The following is an 18610-nucleotide window of genomic DNA, read 5'->3' as shown; positions in this document are numbered from 1 at the left end:
TATCCTCCCTCTGCACAGTAGGGCATGGCTATTAGCCCCCCTTTATAGAGGGGAAACTGAGGCACAGAGTGGCTAAGTGAGTTGCCTATGGTCACACGGGAAGGCTGTGCCAGAGACGGGAGGGCGGGGCTGATTCTGCACAGCTGGTCAGCCGTGGCACCAGCCACGTCCATTGCACCCCCCTGACCAGCGGCTGTTCTCCCGGCCCCTGGTTGCAACTCCACTGCAGCCAGGGCCGGCCCGCTGCGTTCACACCTGGTGTAAGCCCAGCCCCCGTCTCTACTAGACAGCTGCAGGGGTTAGCAGTGCACTGGGGACATAGGCCTTCAGCCCATCCAGGCACCGGCTCTGAGCGAGCACAGCTGTACACCCGGCTCCTTGCATCCTACAGCCCAGCTCATCGCTGGATCCGACACCCCTGCTGACCGGCGCTTTAGGAGCACCAGGGCCCCCTTCGCATGGCCCAGCCCCGCCCCCCGGAACACGGTCGGTGCTTTAAAATCCTCACGCGAGCCCCCGTTTTACCCTCCTGCTTCCACAATGAACGACAAGCCAGAGCGGAGATCCAAGAAGGGCGCTTTATACCCCGGCCTGGGATGCAGGGCTTGTTCCGCTATACACAGGGCCCCCCCCAGGCAAAGCCAGGTACCTCCCCTGGCAGGCGGCGCAGAAAAAGTTACAATGAATTAAGCCAAGAAACTCATTTAAACATGGGCTTGGTGACACCCCCCGTCTCCCCCCAAGCCTGCTGAGACAACGGGAGCAGCGGAGGGGGCAGGAGTGCGGGAGTTAAGGTTCCCAGTAATAGTAAGGAAGAATTTAAATCACTATGGGGGGGGGGCAGGGGTTGAGTCCCCCCCACAACTGCATCCCAGCCCCGGGCAGGGTTATTCTGTAGGGTAATAGAGGCGGGCAGAGATTGGTCCCAAAATCATTCGTGGCCTCCCCCTCCTCGCTCTTGTCCCTGGCTGCCGCCTAGCAGCTAAGGGCCTGGTTGAGGGGTGCTGAGCTGAGCGCAGCAGGGGGACGGGCTCGCCGTCCTTCGGGGTTAAAGAGGCTCCTGGCAGTGGGCGAGAAGGGGCAGCAGGGAGTTGGTTGCCCCAGCTCTTCGGGGAGGCTGGGAGTTAACAAGCCGGAGTCTCTCCTGCATCAGTTCCCCTGCGCTGTGGGCAAGAACCCAGCTGGTTCCCTTGCAGGGCGGGACCCCGGCTCCCACATCGCTGCCCGGGTAACCCAAGGCAGGAGCCGAGCCTGCAGGATCTGGCGCTGGGGTGGGAGCAGGAGAGCCCAACTCCAGCCTCAGCTCAAGGGGAGATGGGGAGACAGACTTGTCCCGCCCACAGGCTGGAGGAGGCACAGAGCCATGACCCAGCTGTGAGGCCTGAGGTCATCGCTCGTGCTAACATCACACCTGAACCTGCCCCCTGGCAAAGTCTAGCAAGAAGCCGGGGGCCACATGCCCCTGAAAAAAAAATGCTTCTGGGGGACACAGGCACCACTAGGGCTAGAGCGGAAACGGTAGCCCACGGCTCATGGGCACTACCCCGTCGTTTTGGAGATGGAGCCCAGCTGAACTGCTCCGAGGTTGTCTGCAGCCTGGCTTTTTGCTCACCCCCACCAGTGCCGCAGGGGCCAGCCAGCCTCAGCTGAAGACGGATCAGTCCAGAGCAGAGGAGAAATCATGGCAATCGCCTAACCCCAGGGGCAGAGGAGCTCTTTGAGCCCATGCAGCTGTTGGTTCTTAACACCAGCTGTGAGTGAAGGAGGAGAGGGAGGAGAGAGAGTTGGGGGGGGGCTACTGGAGGAGGCTGGATCTAACCAGGAAGCAGGGATGGAAACCACATTTGCAGGAAAGGGAGAGAGCTTGGCCAAAGTAACCCCCCACCCATATAAGAGCAGCAGCCCCCAGCCTGCCAGTGTGTCTGATCGAGCTGCAGTCTGGAGAGCAGGCCTGGTTCTGGGAACTGCTGCTGGAGATGCACAGAGCCGGGGCAGTTCTCAGCGCTGCCACACGGGGGGGCAGGGGAGCAGAGAGGCAGGAATTCAACACAAACCCCCAGATTTCTCCGTCTTGCTTGGAAATCTTTGGCCGGGCCTGACCCGGCGGCCTCCCCATGGTCCGGGCACTCGTGAGAGTCTGGGCAGATCAGGCCTCACGCCACTTCGCGGGCAGCCCTGTTCTTCTTCAGCTTAGAGAGACCCTCGTGGAGGCCGGCTTCCGTGACCCTGCCGAGAGAAAGCGAGAGACAGACGACCTCAGACGGGCTACATCAGTTTTGGCTGCTTCCTCTACAGCCCTGAGCAAGAAAGCCGCAGCTCCTGAACTGCAAGGATATCGGGGCAGGTAGCTAAGATTTACCCTTCCTTATGGAAAGCAATAACCCCGGCACACCCAGTGCCTGGAACGTCTCCTGACAGGGCGCTGGGGGGTCTTGGAGCAGGAGCGAGATGACAAACAGACTTTCAGGCCAGATGAAACCAGCGTGATCCTTCTACTCTGACCTCCGTAAGTAAGCTTGGAAGGGTTTGATTTTTACTGGTAAAACGTGGATGAAGGGGGATTTCACTGAACATCCACAAACCCGCAGCAAAATATTTCCATCAACCACTGAAATTTCCAGAGAGGCAAAGAAAAAAACGCAGCTGGAGACGTCAGCAGAGTGTGATCGAAGGCTACTGACTTCGTGCACTTTGACACAGGATGTTGTGAGTTGGGGTTTTAACAGTTATAAAACTGTCACTAGCTCATTATTGTCTGACACCCTGCCCCCCCGTGATTAGCCCTTCCATTTTTCTGCAACTTGTGAAAATTTTAAAAAGTGATAAAAATAGAAAAAAATGCTTAAAAATATTGAGATCCATGAAAACAAAAATCAAATTCTGCCAGGCCTATTCATCGGGTTCACGTATAGGGGGGAAACTGACCGAGAATAACTGTTGCCCAAATAGCTATTCCATGTATGCTGGGTAGGTATAGCCGTGTCAGTCCCAGGATATTAGAGAGACAAGACGGGTCCCTGCTCACGGTCTACACCAGCTTCAGTCGCACTGGGAAGAAGCCTGACCTCCCCACCCAGAGATCCAGCTGCTTACACTTGATTCATCTGCAATTCCTCCTCCTCTTCCTCGTCTTCTTGGGGCAGCTGTAGATAAGGGTTGTTTGAAGCCGGGCGGAACTTGTATCCCGTAAGGATGAAGAAAACCAAGGTGGATACTTCGACCAGGAGCTGCAAGGAAGGAAGAAAAGAAGGGTCCTTAGGCCTAGCCATCAGAGCATTGTTCAATCCAATCTGAAATGCAGCTGGCTCTGGGGTGGAACGTAGCAGTGCACAGCAATGGTTTAGGATGGGAAGGGAAGAATCATACAGTGAGTGATAGGAAAGGGGGGAAAAAATGAGGCCTGAATGTGTACTGCCCAGGCTGGAAACTGACCTGGGAAAGGGAAGCTGTTTGAAATGGCCACAGCTACGGCAGAACCTTAGATTTACATCAGATCTGACAGAGAACAGCCCAGCGCCCCCTCCCACCGCTGACACCAATTCCTGAAGCAGCTGGGTTCTCCTTGGTGGTCTCCCAGCCCAGCAGATGTCTGCTTAGCACCAGCTCACGACCCAAAGTGGTTGGACTGCAGGGTAAGTGGAGGTTGGGTGGTGGGGGTAGGTCAGAAGCGCCTGCACTGCCACTCCCTGGAAATTTTCACTCAGGCCAGAGGCAGGAAAACCCAGCCTATACCATACAGCTTTACAATGATACAGCACCTCCCGGATAGATCTCCAAGCACTTCCCAACCATTCATGCCCAGAGCTCATCTTGCCAATAAGACACCTAGGATCTAAGTGGATCAGTGCCACAGCTGGAAATAGAACCCAGGAGTCCTGCCTCCTAGCCACACCCCACCCACTCCCCTCCCCGAGCTGGGGATAGAACCCAGGAGTCATGCCACTCAGCCCTCCTGCTCTAACCACTAGACCCCACTCCCACCCACAAGCATTGGCGCAGTCCTCACCTCGTACAGCCACTGCCACTGGAAGGGAACGGCGATTTTGAGCAGGACAGCGATGATGCGGGAGAAGTAAATGTAACACACGACCTGGAAGAAGGGGACAGAGAACCACTGAAGCCATGGGGCAGGGTCCCCTTCCGGCCACACGGACGGCGCTGGCACTGCCAGCATCCCCGGGAGAGGAGACAGGACACTTACCATGACGTAGTAATGTCTGAAGAGCTTCAGTTTAGCCAGATTTGTGGCAGCTGGAAATAAGACACAAGGACATAAGGAGCAGGTACCAGATCGGGGGGGGGGGGAAGGGACATAGTCCCCCCAGAGCGAGGGGTTGGGGGGTGGGGGGGAAGGGAGCGGCCACTGGGCCCCTCATGGGGAAGCTGAGACAGACTCACCTTTGCCGTCTGTGCTGGAGGCCTCCTGGAGGTGGCGGATGGACCTGCAGATGGACAGACAGACAGACAGACTCTCAGCAGTTCCCGGCCACACTCGGCTCTGTTGCTGCCTTTCCCAGGGGCGGTCCCACCGGCCCAGAGCAAATGAGTGCGCTGGGCCCATGGCCAGCTCCCCCTTCCCCCCACCCCGATCCCTGGGGGGCTGGCCACACCAAAGCAATGACTCCCATGGAATTCTGGGAAGATTCACAGCACCCCGCCCTCCCCCCGATCTATGAAGCCTTAATGGTCCCACCCCCCGCACTGTGCCTGCCCCCCAGGTACACTGCCCCTCTGCACCTCACATTTCCTACGGGGTGGGGGTGATTGGCACCCCCAGGATCCCAGAGAGAGAGAAAACGTGGCTTCCCTTTATAATGATCCCATCTCCCACACATGGACCCGGAACATACCTCCCGAGAGGGCCCCCCATAGGCACCAGGGGTCAGCACTGACTCTGAGGGGAGAGCGTCCCCTAGGGACAGCCCACCCCCACAGCAACGGGGGCGCCACAGACTTGGGAGAGCGCCCCCGCCCTGCAATCATCCTCCATCACCCATTCAAGCACTGACCCAGCTCGGGTCAGGGGTTCCTAACCCCTGGCGGTCCCACCGCCGAGAAAGGCCTCGGGGCGGAACCAAACCCCAACCACCCCCCCCCCCCCCCCCCGGCTCTTACCACACCACAGGGAAGAGGATGGCCCCGCAGCACAGCATGTCCACCAGAAAGAGGATCTCCTTCCAGGAGGTGTAATCACTGCTGCCTTCCTCCGAGGACTCGATGATGATGTAGGCGACGTTTGCCAGCACCTGCGCCGTGGGGAAAGGTGGGTAGGGAAGGGGCTTGGGCAGCCTGAGGAAAGCATCCTGCAGACGGGGCCCTAGCCGTCGCGGCTCAAATACCTGCCACACCCAGCGCGTGCCTTGTCTCTTTCCCCCTTGCCAAGATGCACAGTGTGAGTCATTGCCCGGAAGCCAGGGTAGAGCAGGGCGCTACTCTGTTAGAGGGCCACTGATCATTCCAAAATTACCCTCGCTCAGATTAACTCTTTCCAGGTCTCAGCGACCGCTCAAGAAGCTACCACCTGGCTCTTACGAAGCACTTTTCATCTGGAGATCTCTGAGCGCTTTCACAAGGAGGGGCGGTATCATCATCCCCATCTCACAGCTGGGGAAACTGAGGCACAGGCGTGGGAGGAAGCAACTTGGCCAGTCACCCAGCTGGCAAGGGGCGGAGCAGGGAGCAGTCCAAGGGCCAGCCCAGCACTCTAACCACAAGCCGATGCTGCTTCGCTAAGGGAATCGCTTCCCCAAATGGTTTGCTTTTAGCGCTGGGAGTCTGGAAGGAGACCAGACAGAAGCAGAGCCGGCGGCCATGTCCCTGGGAGGCCTGAGGGCACCCCGCCCAGCACAGCTCTGGGTTTTAAGGCGGGGAGGCGGCCAGCTGCTTCCTAACCAGCTCTCCCCAGCCGTTGAACCCCCGCCCGCCCCTCACCTGCAGAGGGATGACGATCACGAAGAGCTTCTTCTCTTTGTCTGACAGGATGTACTTGACGAAGGCCCAGCCTGTCCCGATCAGCACGATGGTGATGAAGAGCAGGGCGCCCTTCAGCCTGCAAGGCACCCAGGGGCAACTCAGGCGGGCGCCCAGTTCTGGGACGTTTTCCTGAGCCCCGACACGCTGGGGCTGAAGAAACCGGGATACCCCCCTCCACAGCACTACTGCCCCTGAGCCCCACAGCACCCCTTGCTGGGAGAAGCTGGGACTGCAGTAGCTGGGAGCTCCCCGCACAGCCAGTGCTCCTGCCCCACTCCCCACAGCGTCCCCTGCTGGGAGAGGCTGGGACTAGAGTAGCTCAGAGCTCTGCCCACAGCCAGTCCTCCTATGCCATCCCACCCCCCAGCTGGGGCATCTTCCCACTCCTCACCATCAATGTCCTAGGATACACTCCAGGGCACCTCCTGCTGGGAGGCTGCAACAGCGAGACCTTCCCTGCAACCTCCCAGCCAGTGCATGCTGGTGGGAGACACTCAGACTGCAATGCTTGCAAGTGCCTCCCTTATCTGTTGGCTCCTCCGGGCGCCCCTTTGAGCGGGGGCTGCCCAGAGCCAGCCGTGATGCCGGGCTAGAGATGTTCCCTCCGCGTAGGCGCCGTAAGCGGCCGCTCTGCACTTACAGGTGGGTCACGAAGTACATGATGGCTAAGCTCTCGATCGGGTGACCCTCGGTGTTAATGAAGTAGTAATTGATCTGAAAGAGGACAAGAAATGGGGTCTCAGTTGGCACCTCCTGATTCAGGCTTGGCAGGCGGGGAGAGCTCCCATCCCTGCCACCCAAAGACCATACCTGTTAGGGAGCTGGGTGTGACGCACTGCACCCCACGTACACCCGTATAGTGTGTAATTATATATCGTTTAATGCAAAGTTTGTCATGTAAGATGTTTTTGGAATGCTCACGGCACGCTGACCATTATTGTTACAGGGATATGTTTGTTGCAATGTCATGTGTATGGTGAGGAGGCTTCACTACGTAACATTTCCAAATATGCGTCTCATGGCTTGAGACAGATCTAAGTAAAACCCTAGAAAAGCAGAGAGGTAGCTCACACCTCACTGCGGCTTGTATAAAACAACCCAGCCCAGACGTCAACAAACGCATCCACAAAGAAGCACAGTGTCTCAAGACGGGGAGAAAACCATGCGTGGATACTGTTTGTCACCTGACCCTGAAGGGGGTGACGAAGGAACGTGTTAAAAGAAGAGATGTTTTACAATCTTGAGCTCTATCTTCCACTTCCATCTATGAAACAACATCAGGCAACTGAAGGACGGGCTACAGGGGGAGGGCCTGGCTGAAGGAAGTCAGCCAGCCTGTGGTGAGCATTATCTGACTTTGTAAAGTTACTGGAAGTGTTAAACTTTGTTTAGAATGAGATTTGCTTTTATTTCATCCTGAGCAAATCTGATTTATATTCCTCTGTCTTATAATCACTTAAAATCTTTCTGTACTTAATATACTTGTTCTATCTAAAGCAGTGCATGTGGTTTGGGTGTGTGTAGAGACCTCGCTTAAACTGACAGAGCTGGTGCATATCAATTTCTTTGATAAATTGATGAATTAATATGAGTTTGCAAAGGTTCAGTGGGTAGCACTGAACACTGCAAGACGGAAGTTCCTACGGTTGCACCTGGGATGGGGGGTGTTTGCTGGGGTCATTCTATTGCATAATCCCATGAGTGGCTGGCCAGAAGCAAATTAAGGGCCGCTTGCTTGCAGGAGCCTGTGCGTGGGCTGACCCAGGCGTGGGGGGTTCACACAGCGGAGCCAGTGCAAGACAGGCTCCAGGAGTGAGGGATTGGGGTGACACAGCGATACACTAGTCCAGATTGCAGAGAGGAACGTCACAGCTGGTGGCAAAGCTGGAGGGACTGGGGGGGCTCAGGGGGTGCAGAGCCATTCCCCTCCGTGTCACCGGCCCCACCCAGCAGGGTAACAGCCATCGCGAGACAGCTGTCGGGCGGCCTGTGCATGAGATGAGTCTGACGGGTCTCAGCTCCGCATGCCAAAGAGACACCACTGTCTTCCTGGGAATTGATCCGCTCTTCCCGAGAAAGGTCAGTGATTCCCAGTGGGGAGGGGAGGGGAGAGAGGACAGGCTTGTGGGGAGGGAGAGGGACAGTGTCCCTGCCAGGGCCCTGAGAAGAGACAGGACCTCAGGACCAGCCACTCCAGCGCTTTGGCCACCTGCCGTGTTCAGCTTGGGCAGATGTTTTTCAATTGGCGCTGGGCTGAGGCCAACGCCTGCTTACAAACTAGCAGCGGGCTGGGCTATTGCAGAAGGGAAACGTTCACATCTTCCCCAGCACTACCCAATACCCTGAACAGCAGGAGGGGAGCATAATTCACCTCTTAGACAGAGACAGCCCTGCTAAGCGGAGGACGAGGCTCCCGAGGGTCAGTGGGAGCCCCACGCAGGTTTACAGCGATGCTCCAGACTGCTGTGAACCCAGGTACGGTTGCTGTCCAATAATCCCAGGCTCTACCGGCTGTGTGCGTGATTACAGCACCTAGCTCAATGGGGCTTGGTCCATGGCTGGGACTCCCAGGCGCTACTGTGATAAATGGAGCTTTTTTCATCTGTAGATCTCAAAGCACTTGCCAGGGCAGTGTTGGTTGCATTCATTCCTATTTTATAGATGGGGAAACTGAGACACGGAGGGAGCAGCTTGGCTGAGATCAGCCGGTAGGCCAACGGACGGCGCCCCAGGTCTCCCAAGCCCTTCAACAGTGGGCCCCCCTGCATCGGCGTAGCTGTCTACTTACGCTGTGGAAGAGGAGAGAAAGGGCCTTGGTGTAGGCTAAGGCAGCCATGAGCCAGTGGATTTTGAAGACGCTGAATCTGCGGGTGGAGAGAGATGCAATGAAGATGACGCCCAGGGTTGCTTCGGGGGTGGAATGGGAGGCAGTGGGGCAGGGCGAGATACAATAGACAAGGCTGCCCGCCCCGGGGAAGGGGGCATGGACACAGCTGATCAGAGAGGCGGAGCTCACTTGTGCTGGCAGAGGAAGTAGACCCAGACGGTGCCCGCGGCCAAGAAGCAGGTGGACATGACCAGGTAGAGCCTGATGAGGGGAATCTCGGCAGCCGACAGGTACCCGTCCGGGTTCTTCTCTCGGATCATCACCTGCGAGGGCAGAGACGGAATCAGTGCAGAGCGAGAGCTATGGCAGCCCCCCAATCCGACTGAACAAACCATCGCGCCGCACAGGGACGCCAGGAAATCGGACCCAGGGAAACACCAGGCTAGAGATTCCTTGGAGCTAGATGGAACGGGGAGCAACAAATACAGACCAAGGACGTACAACACTATCTCCCCTGCTTTGGAAACATGGGGCACACCTGCAGTTCGCTCTAGACTAGCCGTGTCTGGTGGCTAAGGCCCTGGGCTGGAACACAGAAGACCTGAGTTCGAATCCCAGTCACTTGTACACCACAGCCTAATAAGGAGCCCTCATAACACATTCATCTAGTCTATGGCAGCATGACAAGCGTCTGGGCTCAGTGTGGGGTATCTGCCAGGTCTTTGGGGGCAAAGACTGGCTTGGTGTTGTGTATCTGTACAGTGCCTAGCTCAGGAGGGTCCTGGGCCATGACTGGGGCTCCAGGCTCTACAGCAATACAAATCTCTAGCTCATACAGGGCTTTCTATCCACAGATCTCAAAGCAATTTCGCAGAGGAGGTCAGTATCATTATCCCCATTTTACAGATGGCGAAACTGAGGCCCGGGGAAAGTGATTCACTCAGCAGACTAGCGGCAGAGCCGGAAACAGGACCCAGGTCTCCTGAGTCCCAGCCCAGTGCTTTACTCTGCTTTCTAACCCACCAGGAGGCAGAGAAGGGAAGTCTGTACTAGAGGGTTAGAGCTCTGCTGCCTCTACTGGAGGAAGTGGGTATTACCATCTCCGCCACACACTCACCGTGATGTCGTAAGGCATCTGCTTTGTCGGGATGATGTTGTGGCAGTTGTGGAAGTTGAGGCTGTACTGGCCTTCCGCCTCCGAGCCGATCATTACATGGAACTGCAAGGACAGAGGGGAAGACCCCCAGGAGACCCGAGTTACCGGTCCAGGCTCTGACTCGTTGCAGGAGATAGGCTGAGGAGCCCCCCTTCTCTGGGGGAAAGGAGCGTCTCTGTAGCAGTGGAGCTCCCACTACAGACACATTAAGACTCCAGGATCTCTGCCCGTTGTCGCCCTGGAATTGCAGGGAGGAACCCAGTAGTGGTTCCAGGCAGCGCCATGCAGCCTTCACTCGACAGGCCAGGCCCTGTGGTGAGACAGCTGGGGCCAGGCCCATTCAGCAAGGAGGCAGGGATACCAGACTATGACCAATGGCCTCTGCCATTGGACCAGGCCACTTATTTGATCTGATGTGGCGGGGAGGGGGGCGGACCAGGATACATGGAAGCAGAGATACCAGGACAGCTGGGCCAGCCTGCGGGAATCCCAGGCTACATGGGTCCATTAGTCCGACCTGGTGTGGTGAGGACGGGGAGATGCCAGGTTAGATGGCCCCGCTGATCTGAGCTGGCGTGGTGGGAAGGGAATGCAGGGGAAGAACACGAGCCAGATGGCCCGTTGGCTTATTTCAGGGAGGCCCTTCCTCCATCCAGCCGGGCGACACTTACGCTAAAGTTGTAGGAGTCGTTGACGTTCCCCAGAGCCAGGATCAGCTCTTCCGCTTTGTGACTGGAATCCTGCTGTGGAAGAAAGTCCCATAAGGACCGGTGCCCCCTGCCACTCGCGGAAGAGGAAGGACGAGCGGGGCTCGCCTCTGCCTGGGGATTGTCCAGAGCCTGGCTTACAACCATGCTGGCAGCTCAGCAGCGCTGCAGCTCCCAGCTGCTGGTCCTATCACTGCCTGTTTCCCATCCAGGCCCCGGCCCCCCTAAGCCCTCCGAGGTCTGCCCCTCACCCCAGCCTCCCTGCCCCACAATGGGCAGCTGGCACCCTGGGCTCTGCAGACAGAATGCCACTGGAATCGGGAGGTGCCAGGTGCTGGCTGGGTCGGCTGAAGCCTGGTGAACTGGCACAGCTGCCTAGGAACTCAAGGTTCAATCCCTGAAGGGCATTACCTGCTTGGTGTTGCCCTCTGGCTTCTTCTGGGTGCTGCCTGCACCAGGCACTTCATGCCCCGCTTCTGTGCCTGGAAGGACAAACACGCCCCTTCGTCATGGACTAGACGCCATTAACTCCAGCTCCCACTGGCGAATGTTAGGCTGGGAGCGATCCCTGCCCCCATCAGGCCCTGGCATCAGCTGCTCCTCAAAACCCACCCTACAACAGGCAGACCCCTTGCGCACGCTGGTTTGCCACCGGCAGCCCCTTGTGTTGCATGGCTGCACAATCCCCATGATCAGCAGGTCAGGGTGGGTTCGGATGCGGGTGAAAGACCTCCAACACACAAGGAGGCGGTGCCCCCCCTTCCAAGCCAGCTCCAGACAGGAGGGACGGTCTGTGGGTAAGGCATGGGACCGCGACTCGGGAGATCTGGGCTCACAGTCGCTGGCTCTGCGCAACCTTGGGCAAGTTGCTCCAGCTCTGTGCCTCAGTTTCCCCAGGTATACAATGTGTTTAGCCTGAGTTCTCCAAGACAGGGACAGTCTCTTACTTTGTGGCTATGCAGCACCCAGCACATAGCTGCGGCTGGGACAGAACTAATATTATTACACAGCCCAGCACTACGAGATACTTGACATTAATCCCAGCCGTCCGTTTGGCCAGCTCAGGCAATTAGGACCTGCCTCCCTGGAATTAGCTCCCATAGCAGCCTCTATTTCCTATTCTAAACACGGGTGCTAATGCAGAGTGGCTATTAAATAGCTGCCACATTCCACCCGAGGTGGCTGCATTTAAAGCATCTGTAATCTGTCCATGTTCCCTGTAGCGCTTTGAGATCCTTGGAACAATACCCCAGAAGCACATCGAATTATGCACTGAGCGCACGGGGTATCAGACGGACCTGCCGTGGTAAGCAATTAACTGCAGCTCTCTCATTAGGGAGAAAACGAGCCTCTTTTTGAGCAGCACGGAGGAACCTGCTTCAATCCGGAGAAGCGGGAGACTGCAAGGTCTGGGTGTCTATGGTGCATCCAGTCTCACTCACCTGTATCGGCAGCAGCCTGGCCCTTGCTATCGTCGGCTGGTTTCGGATCCGAGCCCCCATTCTGCACCTCGGGGATCAGACCGGAATAAATCTGCAGCTTCTTCTGCTCTCCCAGCTTCCGCACTTGGACCCTGAAAGGACAGAACCGAACATCGGTACAGGGAGCGTGACTCAACAGGGATGGGCTCGCCCCCAAGAGTCAGAAGGGACACGGAGAGAGGGGACAGGATCAGTCACGCAAAAGGTCACTCTCCGAGCACGCCCTCCTGAAACAGGAGGCATTGTTTAATAGGTGGCTGTGATGCAGGCGGTGCTGGTGACCACATGAGCTGTCTGCGTATTTCCTAGGGGCTGCTCAGATCCCTGGAACCTGGCAGAGTCTAGGTACTAGGAACTAGTCTAACTTGCCATAATGACTCCCGTGGATTTAGCCAGAGATCAGATGAGGTGTCCAATGAAACATACATGAGTGCAGACAGAATTTCACTTGCCTGTTACGTTTGAGATCAATGAGGAAGAGGATTCGTAGCTCCGTTCCAGTTTGGTCCAAGGTGCAGTTATGTGATTCCTTCCCCTGAAGAGAGGAAAACTGTCCCTCTGATCAGACCAGCCAAAAAACCCGTGAACAAGCAATCTTAATTACAGCTATCTGGATTTACAGTAGGTCGAAAAACTTGTGTAAGATGCTGTACATAGTAAGAGACAGCCCCTGCCTCAGACAGCTGACAAACTAAATAGCCAAGACATAGGGAAGGAGAGGGGATGTGACACTCCCCAGGTCAGTGGCACAGCTAGGAATAGCACGGAGGTCCTACCAACTTCCAATCCAGAGCTCTACCCACTATGCCCTGCTGCCTCTCCAAGGGACTGATTCATAGTCATGTCTCCTAGAGCCAACCTGTCCAGTGGCTTCCAGAGGTAATTGATGGCAGATTCTGCACATTCCCCCTTCCGGATTCCTTTGCAACAGGACAGCCTAGAGCAGTATTTCTCAACCATTTTGATACCAGAGACTGGCTTGCTGCCTTGTTCAACTGTGTCAGGGAGATCTCAGGGACCGGTGCTGGTCCACAGATCGGTCATTGAGAAACACTGCCCTAGAGAACCCAGCCCGGGTTCTATGCGATAAAGCTAGGCAGCGCTATTCCGGGGAGTGGCTAGAAGGAGTCACTCAAGAGCAACACAACACATTCCCAGCTCCTGCTTGCTGGCCACACACGTCACGTTGCCTCCAGCTCTCCCCTAACTGCATTGAAGAGGACATTTCCCCACCCCCCGAAAACAATCTAGGTGGGTTTCCTGTCGCCCTCCAGAACGCCAGTGCTTTCCAAACAAACGTTTAGCACAGCAGCCTCCAGACAGTCGGCACACGCACGGAGAACGGCAACTCACTGAATAGGAGAGAACCTCGCCAATCTTAGTCTTGGATAAACTGAGGCCGACCTGGAAAGAGAAATGGTTAATCTGTTATAACCAAACCCTCCTTCTGTGCACAGCAAGGGACAGATCCCTGATCCTTTGGCAGATGGGGAAGGCTCAGGTGGGGCAGGGCACAGAAGCTCTGCCAGCAGGGCAGCCAGCCACGGCATCTCCCAGCCAGGGCACGAAGATCCCCCACGATACACAGTTACGGCCCTCCAAGCCAGCTCACTGATCAACTCCAGGAGGCCTGAAGGTACCTAGGTACTTTGATTTCTTACAGGATGGACTGAGCATTGGGGGCTATCTGTAAGTTACTGAACACATTTTTTTTGAGGCTGATCAAGACCCACTTGCCCCTTGAAACACGCAAAATTAAGGACCCTGCCACCTCCCAATGCGTTACGGATTTTATGGACAGCCCCTTGAAGGGGGAGACCAGCTGGCTGTTCCTAGGGTCTGTCTTCACTGCAGTCACAGACTTAACTCTTACTCTTATCCGGGTGGTTCCCTCTACTCCCCTCCCATCCACACAGCAAACCTTTGCACCGCTGGCCTGGCTGGGGGTATAGGCGAGAGCCAGGGATCTGATTTGTTTTAGGTATTTATATGACTGACTGACAGACAGACACACACACCATAGTGTCTGAGCGCCTCACAATATTTCACGTGTTTATCCTTACAAGTGCTATTAACCTTTTCTTTAAGTGTCTCTCTGGGCCTCTATTTCCCATCTAAGTGACCTGCCCAAGGTCACACAGGAAGCCTGTGGCAGAGCACAGAACTGATTTCCAAGTCCTAGGTTAGCGATCTGGGCCATTCTTCCTCTGCTTGATTTGAACCCAGGACAGCAGGTGTCTCAGATGTGAAGTTTAGCTCAACCCAGCCATCTCCGCTCCCAGGGGTGAGAATGCTAGATTCATTCCAGGATCGCCCCACAGGCGTGACGCACCCAGGCACGGCACCATTCACACCACCCCCGCTGTCCCCTTGGGAATCACGGGAGGGAAGCTTGCTCCTAGGCACCCACCACGAACTACCAGGTGACAGCAGTCCTCCTGAGCATCCAGGAGGCCGTGCTTACCAATGTCTTCTCCTGCTTGGCACTGCCAGGGCTGAGACGCAGCCGGCTCACGTTCACCTCCAGGGAGCCGTTTTCGTAGAAGCCGAAGTTGTTCAAGCGGATGTCGGCCCTCTTCTCACCCTGAAACAGACGAGCCAGGAGGCTATCACATGACCAAGCCCATTCGATTGGCTAGCAACAAACTACAGGGCATGTCTCCGCCAGCGGTTCCGGGGTCGGCAATGCGATTAAAAGGACAGCCGCACGCAGCCGGTGGTAAAGCCTCAAGGTACCCTTTCTAGTCACACTCGGACGGCCAGCCACAGAGATGAACGGCACGGGCAGGGCCTGGTGTGCCTCTACCATGATCGACTGGCTGGATTTATCTCACCTCCCAGCTGCGACGGCATCAGAACCACTTCCCCTTCAGAAGGGGAAATAACTCCAGAGGCGCAAGGAGCACAGAGGCCAGGGCAGCAGTGAGAGGAGAGGCTTTCAGACCCAGATCACATGCGCTTGCGTCAGCTCAAGCGCCATTTCGTCAGCCAGGATCCCCGGAGATGTGACTACGTGGGGACCCATAGGGACGGGACTGCTCTAAATCTACCTCCAGCCCAGATACTACAGTGATGGGCTGCTCCCAAGATCACAGCTGTTCATGGCTCGGCACCAGACAGGCCCAGTGCAGGGCTGAGCCCAGCTCCTGAACCATGGACGTGACGCTGCCTCAATCAACGCCTGAGAACTGAGCACCCTTCCCAGCCCGTGGGGAGGGTCACACCTGGATCCAAACTTCATAGCCAGCTCCGATCACTGTAAGGGGGCAAATCAAACCCCAGATACCATCACATCCCCCCGAGCACACACTGATGAGACCCGAACTCCTGCCTGTTTCTGTTGAAAAAATAATAGATCTCCTACCCCAAGGAGATCAGACTGGGATGCAGGAGATGGGAGGGAGCAGTGGAGGGAGAAGAACAGGTGGGGAGAGGGAAAGGTTTGGGGGACAGGGTGGATAAGGTGGGGGGGGGAGCAGAACGGGGGAGTGGGGAGGAAACGAGGTGACACCAGGACAGTGTCTTCATCCGGTAGAACATTTGGAAAGAAAGCAACTCCCCTTGGAGCCAGTGAGTTCATCGGATCATTTAATTGCATTAGTGATCGGGGTGGCGAAAACATACGTTATCGGAGTTTCAGTTGCTAAACAAATATCATCCCTGTACTGAACTAAAACAGAAAGCTTGGAAAATCTGGACAACACCTGCCTCAGCTGCCCAGGCACGAAGGGCCAACCTCCCTTTTTCTTATCTGAACTTCCACGCCCCATCAAAATTGGGGTGCTCCAATGTGTAACCGCACCACAGGGATTGAACTCTGTTATTTCTGCACAAGCTACTGTTTCAACACCTTGCAAACCCAGATCCACTCCCCACTTCTCTCCCCCCTTTTCCCTTGTCCTCATGAGGCCCCTCAATCCTCCCCCACTGACTCAGATTCCCCCTGGCTGGGTTCTCAGAGCATTTCCACTTGAAGCCGGTGGAGGAGCAGAGATGGGTCTGAGAGTCAGAGGGCGGAGGCCAGATGATGTGGAAGGGCCCAGATGGATGATGGGGAAGGAGTGACTGAGGCAGGGAGGAGAGATGGAGGCTGGGGAGGATCACAGGGTGCTAGGGAAAACTGACAGGTCCCTCCCAGCCCTGGGCTGGGGAAAGAGGAAGTCAGGGAGGCAGGATTCAAGGAGAATCCCAGGGTGTGTGTGGGGTGAGGGGGATCCCAGGGCAGTTGAAGGCCCAGCAAAGGGGAAATGGGGGGGGGGGGGATTAGCAGGAGGCAGCCAGGGGGATCAGGCAAGGGAGGGAGCTCAAAGCTGAGCGGGGATTCAGTCTCATCCAGGGGAGAGTTGGGGGTCCCCAAAGGGAGAACAGGTCAGTCCCATCCCAGGTTCGGCCCCAGCAGGAGGGGGAGGAGATCGGTCCGATCCCCGGGCGGGGGGGGCCGGTTCGGTCCGGTCCGGTCCGATCCCCGGGCGGGGGGGGGGCCGGTTCGGTTCGGTCCGATCCCCGGGCGGGGGGACCCGGTTCGGTCCGGTCTAGTCCGATCCCCGGGCGGGGGGAGGGGGACCCGGTTCGGTTCGGTCCGGTCCCCTAGCGGGGGGAGGGGGACCCGGTTCGGTCCGATCCCCGGGCGGGGGGAGGGGGACACGGTTCGGTTCGGTCCGGTCCGATCCCCGGGCGGGGGGACCCGGTTCGGTTCGGTCCGGTCCCCTAGCGGGGGGAGGGGGACCCGGTTCGGTCCGATCCCCGAGCGGGGGGCCCGGTTCGGTCCGGTCTCCCCAGGCCCCGCTCACCGTCAGCACCAGGTGGTGGATCCGGCCCGCGGCGCCCCCCAGCAGCAGCAGCAGCAGCAGCGGGAGGAGCCGCCCCAGACCCCGCGAGGCCGAGGCCCCAGGCCCGGGTCGCCCCCGACTCCGGCCGGACATCCCTCCTCTCCGGCTGGCCGCCTCGCCCGCCCCGCTCCGGCCACTCAGGCTCCGCCCCCGCCTGCTCCGGGCTCCGCCAATCGGCGCGCCGCGACCTCTCCTCTCCGCTAATCATCGCCAACCCCGTCGATGGCCCCCGCCCCCTGCCGGGAAGGTCAGCCAATCAAAGCGCGATGTCAGTTAGCCCCGCCCACGGGCCGTGAGGCTGACAGGGGAACGCCCCAATGGTAGCAAGGGCACTACGTGTCCCATGTTGCCTTGGGCTAGAACTACATTTCCTATGATGCCTAGCGCTATAAACTACATTTCCCATCAGCCCGAGGGGGGCGGGGCTAAGGCTATATTTCCCATCATGCCTAGCGACGACGGCTTCCTCTTCCGGGAACTCCTTGGTCTGGAACCACAATTCCCAGGATGCTCTAGGACTCTCGGTGTGCAGCCTCCTTTGGGGTGGGGTGTGACAGGTCTGCAGCAAGGGACAAAAAAGGGGGGCTAGGAGCCAGCCTGGGGACTGGGGTTCTAGTCCCAGTGCTGGGAAGGGGGTGGTTCCTAGTGGTTAGAGCAGTGGCAAGCTGGGTGCCAGGACTCCTGGGTTCTAGCCAGATCAGCTTTTCCAAGGGTGGGGTGCGGCTTCCCAGTGGGGTCTTGAAGTTCAGCGTGGATGTGTCAGTAAAGAGTTTTTGAGACCCTGGCCTAGACAGTGCTGGAGCCAGCTGAATTGTGACGGTGGGTAATGCATCTCAACCTGCCAAAATAGCAGGGGATTTTTCATGACCACAAGTGCTCAGCGCTGGCCTTTTATGTCACATCTACAAAGCTGCAGATGCACGGCACCTTCACCTCGCAAGCTGGGTCATTCGCTTCCAGCTGACTCACAGGAGATAGCATCTCCTACACCCCTGCCTGCAGCACAGTGGGTTTTTCTTAAGGTCTCCCATCCAAGTTACGATTTAGCCCCACTTGGTTTAATTAATTCATTAGTAAGGCCCTACTCACTTTGAAATATTGCAGAAATTGTGGCTCCCACAATATTAGGCTTCCACCCCAGTTTTGATACCGGGAGCCCAGCTTTGGGCGGGGCTGAAGCAGAAGCCTCTGCAGTCAGCCCCAGGCTCCCGCTGTGCATCCTTGGTGGCCCAGCCAAGCTCTGGGTGCCATTGTGCAGGTGTTGTACACACATATAACAAAGAGGCTGGTCCCTGCTCCAAAGATCTTACAACCCAAGACAACAGACAACGAGTGATAAACAGCTGCCTGGTGTGGGGCCCGCAAGGAAATGATGAGATGATGCTGATCAGTGTGAAAAACAGTGACCGCTCCATATCAGTAGCCTAACCACTGTCAAGTTTTTTACAGGCATCCCAGCAGAGAGGAGTTTTAAGGAGGGATTGGAAGGAGAAGAATAAGGTCGCTTTGAGGCTACTTCTGGGGAACTCTTCCCAGGCGTTGAGGGACAGCACTGGAGAATGGTCAAAGATGCTTCTGGGGAAAAACTTTAAATGAGCATTTCAGACTGGTATCATTTCTGGAAGGGGCATGGAGTG

General features: G+C 57.0%; 1 protein-coding gene across 3 annotated transcripts; it reads right to left on the bottom strand.

The window, feature by feature from the left end:
* Positions 1–494: 494 nt before the first annotated feature.
* GPR108 (G protein-coupled receptor 108) lies at positions 495–17135 on the bottom strand. Of its 3 annotated transcripts, none has more exons than XM_067560416.1 (18): positions 16935–17135; positions 14609–14728; positions 13498–13548; positions 12597–12694; positions 12106–12236; positions 11075–11145; positions 10628–10699; positions 9918–10019; positions 8990–9123; positions 8762–8837; positions 6614–6687; positions 5932–6049; positions 5116–5246; positions 4399–4442; positions 4202–4251; positions 4007–4090; positions 3094–3227; positions 495–2226 (listed from the first exon to the last, which is right to left on the bottom strand). In XM_067560416.1, exons 1-18 carry the CDS (start codon positions 17064–17066, stop codon positions 2154–2156), a joined length of 1695 nt encoding a protein of 564 aa, XP_067416517.1. In that variant the 5' UTR covers positions 17067–17135; the 3' UTR covers positions 495–2153. The 3 variants fall into 3 exon arrangements, with proteins under 3 accessions (XP_067416517.1, XP_067416518.1, XP_067416519.1); XM_067560417.1 differs by having other exon boundaries at positions 10628–10696; XM_067560418.1 differs by having other exon boundaries at positions 12597–12679.
* Positions 17136–18610: the final 1475 nt, after the last annotated feature.

Source organism: Emydura macquarii, unplaced genomic scaffold (assembly GCF_026122565.2).
Source record: "Emydura macquarii macquarii isolate MOO-44397 ecotype Brisbane River unplaced genomic scaffold, CSIRO-AGI_Emac_v2 contig_2292, whole genome shotgun sequence".
Taxonomy (NCBI): domain Eukaryota; kingdom Metazoa; phylum Chordata; order Testudines; family Chelidae; genus Emydura; species Emydura macquarii.
This window is presented reverse-complemented; position numbering and strand designations above follow the sequence as displayed.